Consider the following 22,053-nt stretch of genomic DNA (forward strand, 5'->3'; position numbering starts at 1 on the left):
AAAACTTAAAAGATGACTGGAGGAGGAAGGAAAACTCCATAGAACATTGAGAAAATAGCCCTAAAAATAAAAAGCTCTGAAATCCAAAAACATATTACGTTTGAAGGAAATCTGTTAATTTGATATTCGTCAAGTTATCACTACTAGTTGCCAAACATGAAAAATATATACCAAGCAGCTAATTAAATGCAGCGTGTAGTTGAGGTAAGCCAGATTTGAGACCCAATGACATGAACTGTGACATGCAATATTTATTCATCTCTGGTAATTACGGAGGCTGTACATGAATAATATTTTACGATATTGTAAAACAGAATGATATGATGCAACGCTACAAATGTCATGGAGTTATTCATCTCGATGACAAACACCTCTACATGAATATAATTTCCCATCAAGCCTATCCTGAGCTTGAATATGTCCGTTATATACCTTCATCTTGTACTTAGGAAATCCTTATATAAAGTTCAATGGCGAGTTCAAATGGAGTGTTTTCTTTGCTATTGGATGGACACACCGTAAGCCTTGTGTTTACTCTTAAAGCTTCATGTGAACCATAAATCCCACTCCTGCATCATAATACCCTCTGTTGATTTTACCTCCTCAGCTGCTGTAAAAGCCAGCAAATCCTCATATACAGACAGACATGCTTGCAGTAATTGTTTTAACAGCCCTTTAGTTTCCATGCAGTATCCATGAAGGAAATCATAAAGTAGATCGTGAAACGTTTGTAATTAATATTATTGGATTTGTTTTTGTACTGTCTAGCACATCATGGGCCTCAGTCTGTATTTGCAACTTTATTAATGATGGAGTCTTTCTCTCTGAGCAGTCATAAACACTTTTTGCAAGTATTAGTAAGTTGCATGGAATTTCTGACCGTTTTAGAAACTGCAGCAGATCAAACTGATGTTTTGGGGTTTGTTAGGCTGCCATCAGTTCATTTGCTGCCACTAAAGTATTTGCTCAGTGACCCACTTCAAAACAATACAATTGAATTGTTCTGGTGTAGCCAGCAAATATCCAGGGCCAGGACTTAATTTTCCATGCCCTGCTCATAGTTTACAGTTTGACTAGCAACTTGAGATGCAAGACCAGAGTAGGAGTTGAGAGATGACGTGTAGCTGGCAGTTTACATACTGATTTTCAACTAATATAAAGCTAAATCATTGCAGACTATAGCTGGTGGGTTCTGCTTTTGCATTTCAGCCAATGTATTCCACCTATTTTGCTCTCAACATGGAATGTTTACCTGTATTCAAACACAGCCTCCTCAAAGATAATACTACACAGTATACAAATGGAAACTGGCACGCTTCAGATACCTAAACTTGTCTAGTTACATATGAATGCAGAATCTATATTTAGACGGTAATTATAACAATCACATTGAATGATAGTTGCGAATAAACTAAAGGAAAAAGTATATTGATGTTTTTTCTCCCACCACATATTTACACCATTTTATCATAACAGTATTCCCACAAGACGTCCATGTGAGACAGAATAGAGAGTGAGGGGGGCGCATCCCATGAGTAATGCTTCTGTCGTGTGGCAGCACACATGTCTCAATGGACAGGCCAGGAAATGCTGCTTATATTTACGACTACAGCATCTTCTAGATTAAGCTCATACCATCTATTGTGCAGTCTACTGTCGTATGGATTCAGATCTACTTGGATAATGTGACTTGCAGCTTTGCTTGGCACTCATTAGTTTCAGACAGGTTTGGTGGCATATTTAAAACGTCATAGTATATTGGTGCTCTGCATCCACACAGGAAAGAAAACAGTGCTAGGCCCACAGTCTGGCTGTGTAGATGTAGCCAGAGATGCATCTGCCTTTTGTCAACATCTATTAATGTTGCCGGATGGTAGCTTTTCTTACCCAGCTGGCAATTCTCCTGCCTTCCCCACTGGCACTGCTTCTGTAGCCCAACCACAGCTGTGCTTTGTGGGCATAATGGACAATTGTCTCCCTGGCCCGGGGACAGTGGGTGATATACTAGGAGTTTATTTTGGACAAAGCTATGTGACAGGTTGTATCATGTGTTCTTAGATTCTACAAAGCAATGTGGAGTTGAGGGCACAACAGTCTTTTAACATGCATAGAATACACGATAATGGGACAGATTTGTAGAAGTGGTATTTTAAGAAGCTTACAAATAAGACCCATGAAGCAGGAATATTTTCACACTAGCTTTGTGTGCATTGCTTGTAAACATTGGTACATATGATTCCAGCAGATTAGGAAATTTGAACTGTGGCTGGTAGCCAAACTGTGTTCAAAAGTTGCTCCATTAATTGATTTTAATTTAGTTTACTTTTTATTTCTTTTTGCTTTTTATATGAAAATAGTGTCTTTTCAACAAATGGCAAGACTTTTAATCTTACATTTTTAGCCCATTGAAAGGCTTTTCAATATTAAAAGTAATTACTCAATGTAATCTCTAAATGCGTCAGCTTCTGTGACTGACACAAATGACCACGAGGAACCAGTCCAGTTTTAGTCACCCTTGGTCAGTTTTACACGCCCTTGGTGTGCGGTAGTGGGAGGGAAATAACTTGAGTAACTAGAGACAGATTAATTTCTCTCAGCTCTCCCTGCAGCTGAATTATTACCGCTCCTTATGAAGGCACTGTCGGAGAGCAACACGGCTCATTATCATGCAAATCCACGAGCAACTGCAAAACGCAGGCACACAAGTGCACACAGACACAATCACAGATGGCATCATTCATCGTTCGTGGGGTTCTAACAGGAGAATGATTATGGTAATGTATGTGTGGAAATCTGAATGTCATTGACGACATATCCACAGTAGGAAGCTACTCATGAAACGGGGAAAGCAGGACATAGACATTGAGTACGTGCTTTCTACTAGAATGAAACTTCAGTGTGGTCGGTGTTGGATGTTGTGGCCGGTGTTGGATGTTGTGGCCAAGACACAAACAAGACCCTGATATCATCCACGTATCCTGTGTCTTTTCAGCATGTGGCTGTCAGTCTTTTTTGTTTCCACACTCCTGCTTGGCAGCAGTGCCTCTATGATTGGTTGAAGGAACTGAACAGCTCATCCAATTGGGTATTGCGTTGCATCAAAGAGTTTGTACACAAGGCATGAGACCAGCGCATTTGCAGTTGTTGCGGTGTGTCTGATCATGTTTTATGGCCTATGTAGAAAACCGAATGTTAGATATAATCACTTTAGTCTCTGTTGAAATGCACAGACACTTCTTTTTAGACTGTATTCTACAATTTCTCCTGACCTGTTTATTAATAAGCTGTCAAAAAAAAAACTGGACTAAAGGAAACCATAACTGTCACAAACATATTCTATATCTTTAATTCAGGAGGATTTTACCAGCCTGGCTGTTGGAGCCACCCTTGACTCATGCCACACTGGTGTTTGGAGACCCTATACGAATTCAATTGATTCTCTCTTTGTGGTTTTAGAGAACAGCTGGAAGTATTATGGTTTTTAGAGGTGTGAATTTCAGGGGGTGTCATTAAGTTCAGTATTGGCCACACATGCAGCCGTAATTGGAGACGTCTCTGTGGCTGCCAAAAATATTGTGGCACTTTAAGTCCCAGTGAAATGGAAGTTGGTGAAACTTAAGCTTCTGTACTTTTAGATATTTCAACAAAATATTGTAAAGTTACAAGAGTGATTTAAATCAAATCCTTCACATTTGATTAGACCTTAACAAGTGGGCACGCTTAGAGTTTAATGCAATACAGAGCTACAGAGGATTGTTGGCTCCACACGCCTCCCTCACCTGTGGTCAGATAAGGAAGATGAGGATGGAGAGATGAAAGGAAAACGCAGTCGATTTTCAACCAGCTCTGCGGGCGATTCACATGTACTATTGTTGCTGCAGTGACACTCAGCCGGTTAAAAAGTAGCAATGTTTCCCTCAAATGAATTGGGCTCTGAATTCCTCTCGCGCTCGCTCTCGCTTCGCTCTGTCTGTAAGTGTTGTCTTACATTTCAGTCTTTGTGAGAACCGACTTTGACTGAGCAAAGTTAGGTTTAGGTTCAAAGTAAGCTAAGATTCAAATGTTAAGGTTAAACGTGTACTGCTGAAGGGGATGAGTCCTCACAAGTACAGCAATTGTATGTGTGTCTAGGTGCTGTAATTGTAAGGCAATATAATTTGATAAAGAATATTAATAAAATGCACCTTTGCCGCTATGCATCCTGACAGATTTGTCTCCTCTAATTGGATCTTTTGATTTTTCCATGACATTGATATCGGGCTTATTATTTTCACTAAGGTCATAACCTCTCTTTTTAATGAGTGTAGCCAGCTTCATGACGTTGCTTTGAAATTCGACAGTTTGTGAAAAATAAAACTTGTATATACACCCTCATAAAGTTCCAATGATATTTTTCACCAGATCATAGTCTGAGCCGTTTCTCGGGCTGCCAGTGTTAACCATCTGTAAAAAACAAAATACTTTTTGTTTTCTTTACTGCAACACATAAACCCACATGGAGGGATTTTGAATGGTAAGAATACAAATAAAAAAATCATCACTCTCTTCATAACTCTCCACAAAAAGTAATCAACATATTTGGAGTGTTTGAGAAAATGTAAGGATCTCCATGCTGTGTTGTCACACGAGTCTTATAACAGCCAAGTCGATTCTCGCCAAGCCACTCTGCTTAATGGAAAACTTGCACTCTGGTCGACAGGGTTCCCACGCGTCCTGACAGTTGACTAATTTTCCAGTCATAGAAAACGCATGGAAAATGAGAGAACGGGTCAAATGTCCTGCAAACACTTGTTGTCCTGGAAAATTGTTCAACATTCTCCTATTTTTAAAGGAACGACTAGGCTATCTGTCAGCACACCCTGAAAAGGATAACATTGCCATCTGAAAGGGCACAACTATGTTTAAGATCATATTTATGCTGAAATGTGTTTATGGACGAGAGTACTGTGGTTGTATTGTGAAAGCGCACACCCTTAAGTCAGGTCCCATGGTAACCCATGCAGGTTAGATGACATTGCAACTCAAATGGCCAAAACTCTGAATTATATTATTAACTTTATTATATTATTATTAATTATATTATTAACATTATCCTTCAAATGGAAATATTAGTCAGCTTAGTTGCTGTTAAATTCTTATTATAATATTATTCTATGATCAATTTGTCATAGTTTCTAAGCACATAAGATATGATTTCATAGGGAAGTTAAAGCCATGGACTGCACAGTCTTTTAAATCAGACTTCCACAGAGAGGAACATGTTAGTGTATTGTGTGATCCCTGTCATCTACCAGCTAGATCATCACTGAAAATGTCCTTGAAAAATTCCTTGAAAATTATGTCTGAAAAAGAGCGGGACCCCTTGATAGTTGGGGACCTTGTCTCTGCCCTGTTAGTTTCCCAAAATCCTCTCCTATATCTTACCGCAACACCAACAGATCCTATATCTGTCATTCTTGTTCATCAACTTTGAGCTGAAAGTTAAATTCTATAATATTTTTAGTCCGTCATTGTTCCTAACATTGTGCTTCATTGCAGCGATGAGAGGGCTTGTTGAATGTCTGTGTCTCTTTATATTTTTATATTCCTTCTGTTCCTTATGCTCTCTCTCTCTCCCTTCTCCTGTCATTCTTAGGGTCTAGATGAGGAGGCAATAGTTGACCATGGGAAGAGCAGCTTCACCACTCAAACAAACTATGAAAGGGAAGATTTGGAAAGTAAGTTTCAAGCCAAAGACTGAAATATTCTTCCTGTCACACATGTGCTTTTTAAATTTTTTTTTTTTTATGGGAAGGGTAGGTACCAAAGCCTGCACATGCCTTTTTCTATTTCTCATAAATGAATGCTTTATTTAATTTCATTAACTTTTTACGCTTATAAATCATTTAATATTATTATATATCTTCATAAGCTGTGTGATTACATGATGAATCAATGAATATGGTAAATTAATTGAGATCAAAAATGTTGATGCTGTTCATATGTCGAAGGTAGCAGCACTCTCTCAGCCCACTGCTCTTTCTTTATGTGGGGCCACCACACTTCATATCCTCCATCCTCTATTTAAGAACATCTCCATTTAACCTGTTCTCCCCTTTTGTGACATTCCTGGAGCCCTCTGCTCTCTGTCCAGCTAAGCTGTTTATTTTCACTCCATCCTGCTCTTTCATCTCCAGTGTCGGGTCTCTTTTTCTCTCCCTCTATCTCTCTTCCTCTCCGTCTCTGTTTCTCCTCCATCTGTTCGGCTCATGTGTACTGTATGTCACTTATGCCTTGAGTGCTGCATCTTGGTTTCATTCCTTCTGGGTTCCAAATCAAAGTGTGATGACTCATCTGTGAAAAATGAGTATTGGCAGAGAATGTAGGGCAATAATAGGGCGTATGCATTTCAGAACACAGTTTATGTGTGGCAGTAATAATAATGAGGGGAAGTAAACATAAGGGGGGAAATGTCAATGTCTTACTCTGGTTTCCTTCCAGTAGATTATCATGAGAACTGGAAATAAATTAAGTTTTCGGCCTAAATTTGAGCTTTAGCTTTACTTTTGTTGTAGCAGACCGGGACAGTGACACTGTTCTTGTAGGCTTGAATTGTCCGTTTAATAATGTAGCCTTGGATTTTGAAATTAGAATTTTTTCGAATACATTTGGAATTCCATTAAATACTATTGCTGTCCTCTGGGAAGACTCTGACATAGTGCTTGCTTTGTCAGTTTATCAGCAACCATCTGTGTGTGATGGACAAGAATTAGATGGGAGTCTTTTAGATTTTACAGTAGAACACATTCCATCATATTTCATTGTGTTGTAGGAGGTGGAACCTGTTGTAGATGTATCAAATGTTAATGGATTTATCTGAGGTGAAAACAATGTGGTCTCATCTATTACATATACATGACATGTTTTTTTTCTCTCTTTACCACTTAATTAGTGATTGCATAATACTGAGGATGTAACTGAAAGAGCAAACTGTATTGTACTGTGTTTTATGCTATTTAACCTTTTCTTTTGTTTACAAGATGGTTTCTTGCTTTTTTTTTCTTTTCCAAATTGTGTGAAAGTGGGTGTACAGGAAAAGGTGTCTTATTGGTATCGCACTTTTCTTCTCCCCAGGCCACAGAGCAGTGTACGTTGGCGTCCATGTTCCTCTTGGAAGGGAGAGCAAACGGAGGCATCGCCACCGAGGACATAGACATCACCGAAAGAAGAAAGAGAGAGACTTTGAGGAGGGGAAGGAAGATGGCAGGGAATCCCCCACATATGGTTGGTAACAGTTCTCCTAAATGTTAATTTACAACCAAACCTTTTTTTTAATGTAATATGAAGGCTATAAGTATAAGACATCTTCATTTAAAACACACTTAAAGCTGAAGGGTGCTCAACAATGTACGGATTGCCAGGTTATAGCACCACTCTCCTTTAACCTTCACTTTTTCGCCATCTTTCAAATAGTTCTGAATAAAACATTTAACTCTAAAAGGCATTAAAGGCCAGTAGGAATGGGCCTCTGACACTGATAGAAGGCAGTGACATTTTAAGTGATCTGTGCGTGCGTTTGTGTGAGAAAGTGCTACATCACCTCAACTGCAAGACTTATAAGCACCCAAACAATGCTTTGAACTCTAAAGGGTTACCTCGGGCATTTCTCATTTCCCCCATTTGTACATCCCCGATTCCTTTCCTCGACCCCTTTTCTTGCATCTTAGTCCTACTCACAGGAAATAAAAGCAGGTGCGAGGAAAGGAATTGAGGATGCATCAGCTGTCCATTCTATCTTAATGTCTTAATGCATTGATGTGTTGATGACAATTTATATTTTTACTATTAATTCATAATGTGACGAGTGTATAGATGTGTGTTATTTAGATGTGTGTGTGTGTGTGTGTGTGTGTGTATGTGTGTGTGTGTGTGTGTATGTATATATATGTATATGTATGTGTATATATATGTATGTATATATATATATATATATATATATATATATATATATATATATATATATATATATATATATATATATATATATATACACATAAACACATTTATGTCATGATTAGATCAGTGGAATTGGATGTAGTCTGTATTTAAGATTAAAAACAAGTAATTTTAAGGAATGCGGTTAGAACAGCTAAGGGCAGAAAGTTGATCTTAAGTACGGTAACTGCAACTTGTGAATATAGAGGGAACAGTTACATTTGCAGAAACCTGTCATGGTTTGAGATGATTTCCAGCTGTATGTCACACCTATTTTATACGTAACGGGCGCCGAAAAACACTTCCACCAAGGATACACCGGTGTTTCCTCTCTTACAGCTCCTCCGTCAAGCCTCTTTGCTCCACAAGATGTATTTTAGGAATTAGAATGCCCGTCAAGCTGGAGGGCTAAGATTGATTTCCGGGTCGCAAGCCGGTGAATTGAGGACACCAGCAGGCACAAAATGGAGAAATTATAAGCCCCTCATCCTTTTCTTACAACAACACCAAACAAAACGGTATTGGTCCTGTTCTGGTGTTCACACATGTATAAGACACTTTTCTTATTTACAAAGATGGACCTAATGCTAGTGCCCAACTTTTTTTTTATCACATATCCTGCTTGAGCACACACACACATACTTAAATGTTGCATCTTCATCATGATTCCTGCCATCTAATCCAGAAATGACAAGCAAACACCCTTCAAAGTCCTTATCATGAGTCAGCATCATGAGTTTTTGACCCAAAACAATATTTGTCAATGGGTAGACAATCTTTATGATCAGGTGTAAGTGTGGAGTAACCGTAAGCAGCGAGCCACATCAATATTTCATTCGGAAGAGACTTGTTTAACAATAATTTATTACAATTGCTCATATTTGAATAGTGCAAAGTCTTTGGCGATTGGACTCAATCCTGAATTAGCATGCAGGTTTTCGTTGTGCATACTTTCTCAGCATCAAGGCTGCAGATGTATTCCTTCTTACGTAGTATAATGAAAGCAGTTACAGTGGTGTAGTGGTCTTTCTGCACCCAGATGTGTGAGCCATCAGGTTTTATCAGTATTAGTGGCTGCAGTGAGCTGCTTTTCGCTATAAATATTTTTAAAACGGAGTTGTAGACTTGAGACGGCCACACTCAATTCATGCTCAATGTTCAACTGAGATCTGTTTTCTGTTTTGAGAGATGCAACAGCGGAAAAGACGACCTCATGGAGACTTCACAGGCTTTTGGCAAAACGCCAAAAATCCGTAACCTGTTAACGGCGTACCGTAACCATTTACACGAAAGTACAGGCATTTCTCCATGTATTTATTAATGACTTTGTTTTATGTCTGTGTACTTTGTACTTTTGTAATATGTGAAGCCAGCAGGCTCATTGTTGGTACAAGACACGAGCACTTTGGCTCGTTTCACTTGGCGCAGGAGAGCTGCTTCGGTGTTCCTTGCAGGAGAGCTGCTGTTGCCATCGTCATCCTGGGAGCGTTTAAAACGCAGATTTAGCTGTCTGCTTTTCACGGGACATATTTTTCGTGTGTGTGTGTCTGTCTGTCTGTCTCATAAAATACGCCCGTGTAGTTTGTTTAATAACAGGTGTAGACCTGTTTATAGGAATAATGACCTTTTGTGATCTGGAGCTATAGAGAAATTTACAGGGAGGTGGGGGTTTTCTTCAGGGGTCCCCCCCCTCCCCCCTATTATAACGGAAACACTGACCCATGTTTACTAGCATGATGCAGCCTTCACCTTCCCTGCTTTTACTGGCACATTGCTGAATTTCCTGGCACATTACAGCCATCTGCAGATCAGTGTGAAACCATCATCATATCATGTGTGAACAAATGTTAATAACTCCACAGGTTATCTTTTAATAACAACTAATACCTGAAGACTTTTTCTGTAAATGTGACCCTTTTTTTTGCCACTCTTTGTGCAGACACACCATCCCAGCGGGTCCAGTTCATCTTGGGTACAGAGGATGATGACCTGGAGCATGTCCCCCATGACCTCTTCACTGAGCTGGACGAGCTCTCCTTCAGACATGGCAAAGCCACTGAATGGAAGGAGACTGCCAGGTCAGAAAGCAACTCAAAGGACAAACAACATGACGCAAACCACATGAAGTGAAAGCAATACAGAACCAGACACCTTTTCACAACTTGATCACTGGGGCCCCTTTGTATTTCCTGTTGCAATGCTTGTTCATGCAGTATCTGACAGGAAGTAAACTTGGACCAAAGCTGTTGCCCTAGCAACAGTGGCAATGTAAAGGTCTATTGGCTGTTTGCTTTTTATACACGTATTAGTTTTCAGAATTTATTTTTTAATGCATCTGTACAATATCGTTGTAACATAATTATTTAATATCATTGAGTGGAAACCCTGATCAGGTATCATGGCTATCATCTTTAGTGGCTTCAGTTACAGTACATGTGCACATTTTAAATACCAAAAATAAGGCAGTCTCTATCAGAGACCCAAACGAGACCCACACTTTCATTCAGAGATCTTTCCCTCACTTAGAAAACTTGAACTATGATGTAACACATATTCTTTTTTGTTTAAGTATAATTAGTGGATTCAATAACAATTTAGTATCTGTGTGTTGTGCTCTTGCTGTTAATCTTCAGGTGGTTGAAGTTTGAAGAGGACGTGGAAGACGGCGGGGAGAGGTGGAGTAAGCCCTATGTGGCTACGTTGTCACTACACAGTTTATTTGAACTGCGTAGCTGCATACTCAACGGCACAGTCATGCTGGATATGAGGGCCAACAGTATCGAGGAAATTGCGGGTAAATTTATCATTGAAATATTCATACCATTTTACAGTATTTCTTATGTAGCAGTGTGGTGACTATTATGAGAGAAACAACATTATTATAGTAATTTAATGTTCAGTGGTCCATACATCATTTGTGGTTCTTCTTGCTGTGTGTTTACTCCCCTGTCTTTGTACGACTCAGACATGCTGATAGACAGCATGGTGGCGTCAGGCCAGCTGAAGGAGGATTTGCGCTACAACGTTCGGGAAGCCATGCTGAAGAAACACCACCACCAGAATGAGAGAAAACTCAGCAATCGCATCCCTCTGGTGCGCTCCTTCGCTGACATAGGCAAGAAACATTCTGACCCGCTCTTGCTTGAAAGAAACGGTGAGATCCAACAATGCACTCGCATTTCTTTTTCCTCCATTTCTTTTTTCCAACCACTGGGGGAACTATTCATAAAAATCCACTGTTCAAATCCCTCAATGCCATCGTAGAAGGTGGATGGTTAAAGTGAGTAAAATCTAGAGAGTGATCTCAGTCGGTCCCAATAATGAAAGAGAAATCTGGGTGCTACTGACTGTGCTAACCTGTATTGCTGGCCTGGCTTTGGCTATTGAATTAATGATTGTTTTCACTCCAAAGGTTGACACTCAGGAAATATTGCTTCACCTGCAACTGGAGTCAGCATTGTGTGTTTTTTAGTTTTTTTTACTGGGCATGGCCGCAGTGATGTTGATGTGTGCATTTTAAGAACCTGTGGTTTCTAAGAATGAAAGAAATATCACACTGTCCACTACCGGGCCTGTGGTTCTTGTTGGGCAAATGTCAAAGGTCAAAAATGATATGTTACATTGATGGCTGGTGATGATGTAAGTCTTGTGTGAAATGAGTATGTACGGTGTAGGATTTACGACTTGTCTGTTGTGGTAGAGCACACGTTTGCTTACTGTGCACTGACATCGCACTAACTCATCTTCTCCTGCATGCAAATCACTCTGAACTCGGCGCTTTGCCCTACCTCCGACATGTTGTATGATTTGTTTGTTTGGAGTTGAATGAGACGAGCTGTTTGGCCCTCGCGGACCCTCCTACATGCCTCACTGACTCATTCTTAGTGTCTTCTGCTCACAGCCATGCTTTTCGTTCAAGCACGATTCTCTCTAAGTACACGTCTGCCCCGCTCTTGCTGCCCACCCCTTCTGGCTGTGTCTCCTCCAGATACCACCTTTGTGATGTACTCCTACTTCATATGTTTTTCCTCTCTGCTCCATCCCTTATTCCTTTTCCTCCTCCTTTCTCTCCCTTCTCCTATCCCCTTTCTGCCATTGTCTCCTCTGTTAGGAGAGGGCCTGTCCTCTTCCCGTCTCTCTCTCCACAAGCCAGGGGCAGACTCCTCTGTCACCAACCTCTCCCAGAGACGAGAGTCCAGGGTCTCCATCCTGCTCCACCATCTCCTGCCCTCTTCTTCCTCCTCCAACATTGGGCACGCCCCAGACCCTCCGCTCCTCACCACCACTCAAAATACCCCATCTGACTTCCGCTGCTCCTCCCAAACCCACGGCGCAGGCCTTGGCCCTCAAGGCATCCCTGAAGTGGTGGTTTCTCCTCCCGAGGATGACGACCCACAAAACTCTGCAGAAGAGGCATCCTCACCAGAGCTCAACCGGAGACCATCCTCGGCATCCCAGGGCTTCGAGATGCTGCCCTTAGAAGGCAAATATCTGTGTAGCCTGCCAGTGTGAGTCACGGCTTGAACAGAGAACACTAGCACTAGCATGAAAGCTATGCTCCCTGTTTAAGGGACAGTTCACTCGAAAATTAAAAATGTTGCCTGTTGTGCTATTTATCAATAAAGATTGTTTTGGTGTAAGTTGCCCAGATATTAGACATATCTATGGCTGATATCTCTAAAACTAGACAACTCGCACCAAAAATAACCTGGATTCATAAATGGTACAACAGGTAAGATGTAAAACATGTATTTTTGACTTTGGGTTGAATTGTCCCTTTAACTTTCCACCCTGCGGCCATCTCATCAGTAACCCACAGCAAGGCTCACTCGCTAAAACGCTTTTCCCACTATATATCCACAGTTTTTGACACTTCTCTCTGCCTCATGATTCTTGCTTCTCTCTATTCCACTGACCTATTCTTTTCTGCTAATATCTCTAGTACTCTATGCACTCCAAACTCTATACTTCTTTTTGCCACTCAAGCTTCTCTGCCTCTTAACACATTTTCAAGACATTCCTCAGCGTCTATGACTTGCTTGGCCATGTCCCCATTCACACCTCGGACATTGTCGTTGCATGGCTGCCTTCCAAAGTGTCCGTACTGCATCATGAGTCATGTGATGTTTTATTTCCATATTTAGCTTTATTCACTGTCTTTCTTCTCAGTCAAGGCATTTCATGTAAGACCTGTTTGAAGGGATGTCTCGATCATTTACATTTTTGTAGAATTTACCATTTTCTCACTTTTGGTGTAATTTAATCTTGAGTATCTGCTATTACTTATCATATGTATAAGATGGGTACATTATACAGTTGCCCAATTCAAACATCAAGACCTTTTTGTTGTAAAGCTCTTGATCTGGCGAGCACATGCATTTCTACCATTCTCGGAAGAAAAATACCAATTCAGGATAGGTTTTAAACTCCATAATTTTGTCTTTGTTAAATGATTGACCAAGTTTCAATATTGTTCCTTTTTTGTTTTTTATTGTTATTTTGTTCTAAGGTCACTTATTTTATTTTCCTCTGTGCTGATCCTGCCCCAGTGTCAGCCATAACCACAATATTTAATGTAAAAATTCAAGATAATCTACTAGTCTGATTTCCCATGGAATCCGACCCATTCTCTCTGCTGTTCACTCACTCATAAAGGGGCATTTGGAGTAAGTTATTTCTGTTAAAGCACAGTTCATCAGGGCTTTTTTGATGGGCTACATTTTCAGAGCACAATTTATTCTAATGAAGGATTCAAAATGGATTGAGGATTTAATTGGTGATAGGGATCAATGTCAAAAACGACAACCAAAAACTACCGTGGTCTCGGGCACAGATTTTACAGATGGACTCGGGACATCCATATATGTGTTTTATCCCCAAGTGACTGTTCCATTTTGAGCACACACTGATATAGATGTCATGCAACTTGTGCTTTTCCCATTGCATCAGTTGGCACACATGCCCTTTCTCCTCATCAATTCCTAAGTGTAAACAGTATTCTCCTCGATTAAGAGTAGTGAGGGTAAGGGGTGCCAGCAGCGTGACTAAATATAAGCCAGAGACCAGGGTGGTGTATTGGTGCTGTATGTTCTATAATATTGGCACCTGCAGTGACTTTTTGTTCTTCCCAAACCAAGACTGGTCAGTTATTAATAGACTGCGTTTGCCTTTCACTGTGTGCGTCTGTGTTTGTCTCACTCTGGGACTGGCTCCATTTCAAGGTATGGGTCATTTGGTGGGAGCTGTATCTGACAGGTTGGGGTGGTCTTATTATAGCTGAGGAACGTCTGTAATTGTAGCCTCTTCTTGGAAAATACATACTATTTCACAAGAAGTAAGCGTCTTGACATCAGTTAGTGTGTGGGTTATTATTCAGAGGGTGGTTTCAAGCCTTCATCATCACAGTTTAATAACACTGTAGGTTGTTAAATCGGCTCTATTGTACAACGTTGACTTAAAGTAGCAACTGTCTGACTGTATTGAACAGATAGATATACATGAAGTGTTAGACAGTCAAGTGCCCTTAATATGCTATTGATAGTAATTTGTCTAGATGAGTAACGAGTGAAGAAATAATTCTAGTCAACGGTGTGCTTTTCAGATATGTGGTGTATTGACTTGACCTATGGCTATTTATACAGATACAGGCCATGGATCCATTGAGCATGAAGTCATGGGTGGAATACCTGTACACAGGCCACACTGGGAGTCACTGGTACATTCGCTCCATGTTATTCTAGACCCTGTTTGAGAGCTTTTAAAATCCTCAGCATTTCCCATAGACCGTTTTCTAAAACATTTATCTTTATTAAAGTTATGTCTTTGATCTTGACTAATTAGAACAGGGGTGTCAAACTCATTTTAGTTAAGGGGCCACATGCTGCCCATTGTTGTCTCAAGTGGGCCATACCAGTAAAATCATAGCATAATAACGCATACATGACAATACTGCTTTGTTTAAATCATTGGTGAAGCTTTTTGGATGATAAACTCTATTTTAAGTTCTTTCTACAATAAACTAGAAACATAAAGACCAAAAATTCAGACATCAGCCCACTGTTTACCTGCCTGGGCTCTCCTCTGCAGATTCCCTCGCAGTTGGGCAATATCTTTAGTAATGTCAGTGGTCCAATCAATTGTGACTGTGGCTCAATGGTTATCATGCCAGACTTACGATCAGAGGATCAGTGGTTTGAGCCCCAGCTCAGCAAATTTTCTTTTTTTTTCTGCTGCAATTTCAACAATTATCCCACAGGCCGGACTGGACCCCCTGGCGGGCCGGATCTGGCCCGCGGGCCGTATGTTTGACACCCCTGAATTAGAACCCTAGTGTAGTTACATAATCGCTGTACATTAAATACATGTGTACATCTACTATATCATCTTTTCACCTTTTTTATAATCCGAAAAGTCCCAGTGCTACCAGCTCCTCACAAGTCCGAAATGCTGTATCATTTGTTATTTATGTTACTGTTTTGCATAGGAATGGGGAGCGCAATGACGCCACGTTTTAAAAGACCAGTTTGGGGAAGCATTCCAGGGCTTAGTTTACTGAATGAAGCATGTTGGCGATTGCAACCTAAGCTAATCCCTCTCTTATTCCAAGAGGCTTTGTCGGGTATGTGAGCAATCATGCTCCTGTTCAGCAGTCACAGCTACCCAGCATCCACCAACATTACTCCAGGGTACAGTTCAAGGTTGTGGATCACTGACCAAACCACATGCTGTTTTTATATGGCTCATTTTAATTAGGTTTGGGATTATTGTAAATGAAATTGTAGCCTATTGTTTAAGCCTTCTATAAATGTACTTTGTTTGATGTTGGCTTGATTACTTCCTGAAGGCGAAATGAGGTATGTATGTGGAAAAGAAGGAAACCCAGGTTTTAAAAAGTGTTATTTCAGAGCATTGAATGCAAATACTATCCTTTTGATTCAAATACATATCTCCCTCATTTCATCTCCCGATCTCATGTCACCTCAAGTGCTAGTGTTTCCTGTATCTGGTAGGGCTCAAATTGCGTCAGCAATGTTGAAGTGTGCAGCCAATTATGCACAGAAATACCAAAGTATCACCACTCGAAGGTGCGGAAGTCTGAGGAAGGTGAACTGTCAGGGACATCAAACACCCCCCCCTCACTTTTGGCTCAAAGCTGACATGAATTCAAGCAAAGCAGGACTGACTTCAGCGTAAGAGCTCAACAGATCAGTGTTGCAGCTCTGTACCAAATCATCACATCTAGTGACGGTTGTAGTGAAAGACAGCCTTTCACTTGCAGCCCAAAATGTTAAATATTAAAAGGCAAATCCAAATACTACCATTTTTTGGTCCATGTATATTATGAGCTTGATCGCCTATTTGTTGTATTTAAATTAATCGTTATCATTGCATTATGGAATATCTCAGAGCTGATACCAACCTGAGAAGTAAAGAAATTAACTGATGACACTCTAACTAATGCGGCTAAGTGGCTGCATATCATTGACGCAGTGATTAATTTTCCTGCTCCGATGACCAAAACAATGTAACTATCACACAAACGGTACTAATCGGTTTAACTTGTAGCATTGTGACTTCAGGATTTTCTATCAGATTTTTTTTTTTTTCTTTTTCAAAGAACTCTCCTGATCAAATATGAGTACACCACCTTTTGAAATTGCTATCACATTGTATATCACAGATGTCAATGCCATGGCCATTTATTTTTTTAGAGTAGAGGGGGAAAATGAAAGACACATGGCATTTAATAAATAGCTTTATGTAATGGAATCGGAAATGGCATTTCATGGTGACGCACACTACAATTCTCAATATCTCGACCTGTCTTTGCTTTCCATGTACTCGCACAGTGTCAATCAACACTTTGTCTCTCCTGCCCTTCCTGTCCCCCAATAGGACCACTAGTGTCTCCGAACTCTCTCCCAAACAACCTGGATGGCAACAAAGCAGTGGAGAGGAGACCTTCCAAAGTAGGGGTCAGTAGAGAAAGCAGCAGTGTCGACTTCAGCAAGGTAACCTAAACACAGTACTGAGCACAGAAACAGTCCATGGTGGAAAGGCCCATGAGTTCATCAGTGTCTTTCTTCAGTTTCTGGACACCCATAGACATTTAAATGGTCTGTGTTGAAAATAGCCTGAATAAGAGCCACCATCACATACCCATCAGCGCTCCTCTTGCAGGCTCAGTAAGAGGCTTTATCCGTAATGGACTAAGAATGAATCGACAAAGTAAAAGTCTTTCATCGTTATGTAACTGTTTAGTTTTGAAAAATCCTCCCTCGCATGGCCTCCATTCATCCTACCAGTTTGTACTTCATCCATTAAATAAAATGGCAAGCCGCCATAAATAGTTATCATTATAAAACCATCCATTATGACTGCCAAAAAATAAGGTGCAGTGTGAGTAAGAGGATACAAAAGAGGGATGCAGGCAGTCTTTTCTACAAAGGGATAAATAAGTTGTTGCCATGCTCAGATCAGTATGTAGCATTGCGCATAACAGATTTATTCAAGAAAATAAGACAGCAGCTGTCTTCGCTCAGTACTACGTAGTCCTACATGTAGCTACTAACTTTCCTTATCTTTAATTAGTTATCATAGTGCCCAATCAAACTGCATGTGTTTCCTTGTAAGCGAGTCGCTCATGCTTTCTCTCTTTTTATCATTCTTATTTGTTTGCTTATCTGACTCTTTAATTAAATTTGTTCCATTGGTTTCAGGTGGACATGAATTTCATGAAAAAGATTCCCCCGGGTGCTGAAGCTTCCAACGTACTGGTGGGAGAAGTGGACTTCCTGGAGAAGCCCATAATTGCTTTTGTACGACTGTCCCCTGCTGTCCTCATCACTGGCCTCACAGAGGTGCCAGTTCCCACAAGGTACAATCATTTTGAATTGAATAATATCATGATGACTGAGACTTTTACTCCACTTTGACGAGTTCTCATTCTCTGGCAGAAACTTAAAGCAAACTGACAGTCATTTGTAAAAACCCTATTGAAACTTTGGTTTCCTTTTCCAAATATTTGGGCAAAAATGTTTAAACTTGGTCTCAGCGTGGTACATGGAAACATGGGTGACACCATACGCCTCACTGCAGCCTGTTTCACTGTATTCTAACTAATCTTTCATTTCATTTTTATTTATTTGAACAGGGACCGTACACATCAATCAACCCAGGGGTAAATGTGTCAGTCTTAGCTAAGGCTAAATTTCAACCGTAGTCCCTGTGGCCAGATATAACAAGTCATCACTAAAGGAAAGAAATGGTTATAACAAAACATTATAAAAAGCAATAAACATACAGGTTACGATCAAATATATAAATAGGCCTCATCATAAAATCATAAAAACATCATAAAGATCAATAAACATACACACATTTTGTACACACAATCATTGAGGGAGTCACGATTCATGCTCACACACCTGATTGCTAATAAGCCAGTTCTTTAGGCCGTGTTTAAAAGAGGGATATGTTCTGCTAGTGCGGATATGCAGAGGCAGAGCATTCCAGAGGTGTCCTGCTTTTACTGAGGATGCAGACTGGCTAAAGGAACTTTTCCTAAAGGGGATGATACAGTCACCTCATAATCAACTATGTCGATGACCTGTCAAGAAAAAGGCAGGAAAGAAGACTGGTAGCTAGCAAACATAGATGTAAGCCATGTCAAAATATTTGGGGGGGAAAATTGCCTTTGCAAAAATAAGTGTCGTTTTTTTATATCCACAATGCATTTAAGTGAGAAACAATGAGTGTTAATAAAATGTTCAATCATTGAAGTGAATATGTGCTGTTGGGATTAGTATTGAGATAAGTGTTATTCATGGTGCATTTTATGATTATTTGTCTTTTTCAAAGGTTTCTTTTCCTGCTTTTGGGTCCTCATGGCAAAGGGCCCCAGTACCATGAGATTGGCAGATCCATGGCCACACTAATGACGGACGAGGTGAGACAAAGAAAGGGGTCTTTTTGTTATTTCAGCTTGACATGTCCTAAAACTGTATAAATGAGGTTTGGATTTTTTTTTTATCTTTTAAAAAAAGTATTGCAGAGATGTTTAATAACTCCTCAAAATATTTACTATGTAGATTTTCCATGATGTGGCATACAAGGCCAAAGACCGAACGGATCTCCTCTCGGGCATAGATGAGTTCCTTGATCAAGTGACTGTCCTGCCTCCTGGAGAATGGGACCCCACAATCCGGATTGAACCCCCCAAGAATGTTCCATCTCAGGTATCTAATAACAATGGAAATTCCATGTACAACAAACATAGAGGTACTGATGCAGAGATTATTAATCAGCTGCACAGTAACACAGTACACACAGACTAGACCTCACAGCTGTATTAAGTCCGGTCTCACAAACTGTAACCGAGACGTTTTACCTGTGTATTTCTGTACATCACACTTTACGTCACACCACTATAATCACAATAAGAGTGCCCCCTTATGGATTTAAAGCATCATGACAGCAAAATAATTAAATTGTGTGCAACTATGTCATTTTTAAATGTCTTGACTTGCAGATGAAGAGGAAGCAACCGACCCAACTAAACGGCTCTGCGTCTCCAGCTGGAGATCCGGAAAAGGAGGACGACCACGCAGGACCTGAGCTGCAGAGGACAGGGAGGTGAGTTTGCCACCTCTTTTTGGCACGCCATAGAATTTAAATGGGTTGTGGGCGTTACTCAATCCAGTAGTTTCTATTATATCATTCACTTGTTTAACATATCATGTTAAACATGATTCTTGTTGACCAGATCTGCAGGAAAAAACTCATCAAGCCTCTTACATTCTGGACCAAAAACCCCCACTAATACCCAATATCCACTGGGAACAGTTATACAATTGGCATTTATTCCTGGAAGTGTTGATTGACACTGCGCGAGTACATGGAAAGCAAAGACAGATCGAGATATTGAGAATTGTAGTAAAAAATAAATGGCCATGGCATTGACATCTGTGATATACAATGTGATAGCAATTTCCAAAGGTGGTGTACTCATATTTGATCAGCAGAGTTCTTTGAAAAAGAAAAAAAAAAAATCTGATATAAAATCCTGAAGTCACAATGCTACAAGTTAAACCGATCAGTACCGTTTCTGTGATAGTTACATTGTTTTTGCTTTTTACTGTTTATTGACCTGTTTTTGCAGCATCTTCCTGATGTCAAACTTGAAGTGTACGGAAAGGCTTGATCATCATTATAATAATAATAATAATAATACATGTAATTTATATAGAGCTTTTCGTGGTACTCAAAGACACTTGACAAAACATTTTTTAAATCATCATATAAGCTATACAATAAAAACAGATACATACAAACAATAAGAACATGGAGCACACTAACTCATTAAAAGCAGTTCTGAAGAGGGGGGTTTTGATTTGTGTTCTGAATCTGGGAAGGTCAGTGCAGTCACGGATGAGTTTGGGGAGAGAGTTCCAGAGGGAGGGGGCAGCTATGGAAAAGGCTCTGTCACCCCATGTCCGGTGCTTGGTCCTAATGGGGGATGGATAGGAGGTTGGCATCAGAGGAGCGGAGCTGACGGTGAGATAGGAAGGGGCCTGATTATGGAGGGCTTTGTGAGTGAGGAGAAGGATTTTGTGTTTGCTCCGTTGTGGGACGGGGAGCCAGTGGAGGTTCTGGAGAACAGGGGTGATGTGATCACGGGAGTGGGTGAGCAGGCGAGCAGCAGAAATAAATCATATACTATATATCCAGTGGGAAAAGGACTTGAGAGACTAAGGACCTCATTGTAGCTCCTTAAGTTACAGGGACTCATTTGTGGTTACAATAGTTAGAATTTCATTTCTGCAAACAATCTTAAATGACAATGAGATGTTGCAAGACATTTTTAGAGTACGTGTTTCTTCCTTACCCAGAGCGTAATGGTACTTGATCTATAATTAGTTAAAGCTTTTGGAATTATTTCTGAAATTCCTTGCATATTATTAAAATAGAATATAATTTGAAACTGTATGAAATGTAAAATTTGATAAGCTCAACATCACTGTTTTTTTAAGCTGGTACATGTCTACTATACTCTGTGAACTCAGTTGCTGACATTTATGGGTAACTCATGCTGGGTCTCTAGAGACAGTAAACAGAGAGGGAGGGAGAGAGAGAGAGAATGTGTTTATTTGAAACCTCAAACAGAAACACACACTCTGTGCGCACACACACATCAGTTGCAAGGCACTGTATTATTTACAGTTTCACTCTGCTTTTCACCGCTACTATAAAAGGCTCATGTTATGAGGGAGCTACTGGAGGACAAAGGAGTGCATGGAAGTGTAATAGAGGGCTATTGTAAGGAAAAGCTATCAGAAACCTATAGAAGAGACCACAGGGGTTGTGGAGGCAGGCAATACATTACATTTCATTTAGCTGACTCTTTTATCCAAAGCGACTTACAATAAGTGCAATTCCACCATGAGTACAAACTCGGAACAACAAGAATCAAGAAAGCACAATTTCTTCAACAAAGTTAAACTAAAGTGCTATCAGTAAGTGCCATCTAAGTGCTACTACGGTGCTACCTTCCCTATTCGAGGTGTAGTCAAAAGATGTGTTTTTAGTTTGCGACGGAAGATGTAGAGACTTTCTGCTGTCCTGATGTCAATGGGGAGCTCATTACACCATTGAGGAGCCAGGACAGCAAACAGTCGTGACTTTGTTGAGTGTTTAGATCGCAGTGACGGCGTTACAAGCCGATTGGCAGAAGCGGAGCGAACGGGCTGGGGTGTACGGTTTTACCATGTCCTGGATGTAGATTGGACCCGATCTGTTCGTAGCATGGTACGCAAGTATAAATGTTTTGAAGCGGATGCGGGCGACCACCGGTAACCAGTGAAGGTCGCGGAGGAGTGGAGTCTTGTGGGTGAATTTCGGCAGGCAAGGCAAGTTTATTTGTATAGCACATTTCAACAACAAGGCGATTCAAAGTGCTTCACATAAAACCATCAAAAGCATCAAAACATAATGCAGATTTAAAAACGGTTAAGAAAACATTAGAACAGTAAAAACTAAAAGTTGAATAAAAGTTGCAGTGCAGTTAAGAAATAAAATGCA

The 22,053-nt window shown here is 40.2% G+C and overlaps 1 protein-coding gene across 1 annotated transcript in view; it reads left to right on the forward strand.

Annotated features, from left to right (window-relative positions):
- Positions 1-22,053, forward strand: part of LOC306748837 (sodium bicarbonate cotransporter 3-like) — a gene marked incomplete at its 5' end in the record, with an annotated part of 44,312 nt that overhangs the window by 7,971 nt on the left and 14,288 nt on the right. The window contains 11 exon segments of the mRNA XM_079232062.1: positions 5,636-5,717; positions 7,114-7,263; positions 9,914-10,052; positions 10,608-10,768; positions 10,940-11,128; positions 12,086-12,468; positions 16,872-16,985; positions 17,694-17,851; positions 18,835-18,922; positions 19,065-19,211; positions 19,505-19,608. Of these exon segments, the coding sequence (XP_079088188.1) occupies positions 5,636-5,717; positions 7,114-7,263; positions 9,914-10,052; positions 10,608-10,768; positions 10,940-11,128; positions 12,086-12,468; positions 16,872-16,985; positions 17,694-17,851; positions 18,835-18,922; positions 19,065-19,211; positions 19,505-19,608 (1,715 nt within the window).

Source organism: Taurulus bubalis (genome assembly GCF_910589615.1).
Source record: "Taurulus bubalis genome assembly, chromosome: 16".
In the NCBI taxonomy this organism is placed as follows: Eukaryota; Metazoa; Chordata; class Actinopteri; order Perciformes; family Cottidae; genus Taurulus; species Taurulus bubalis.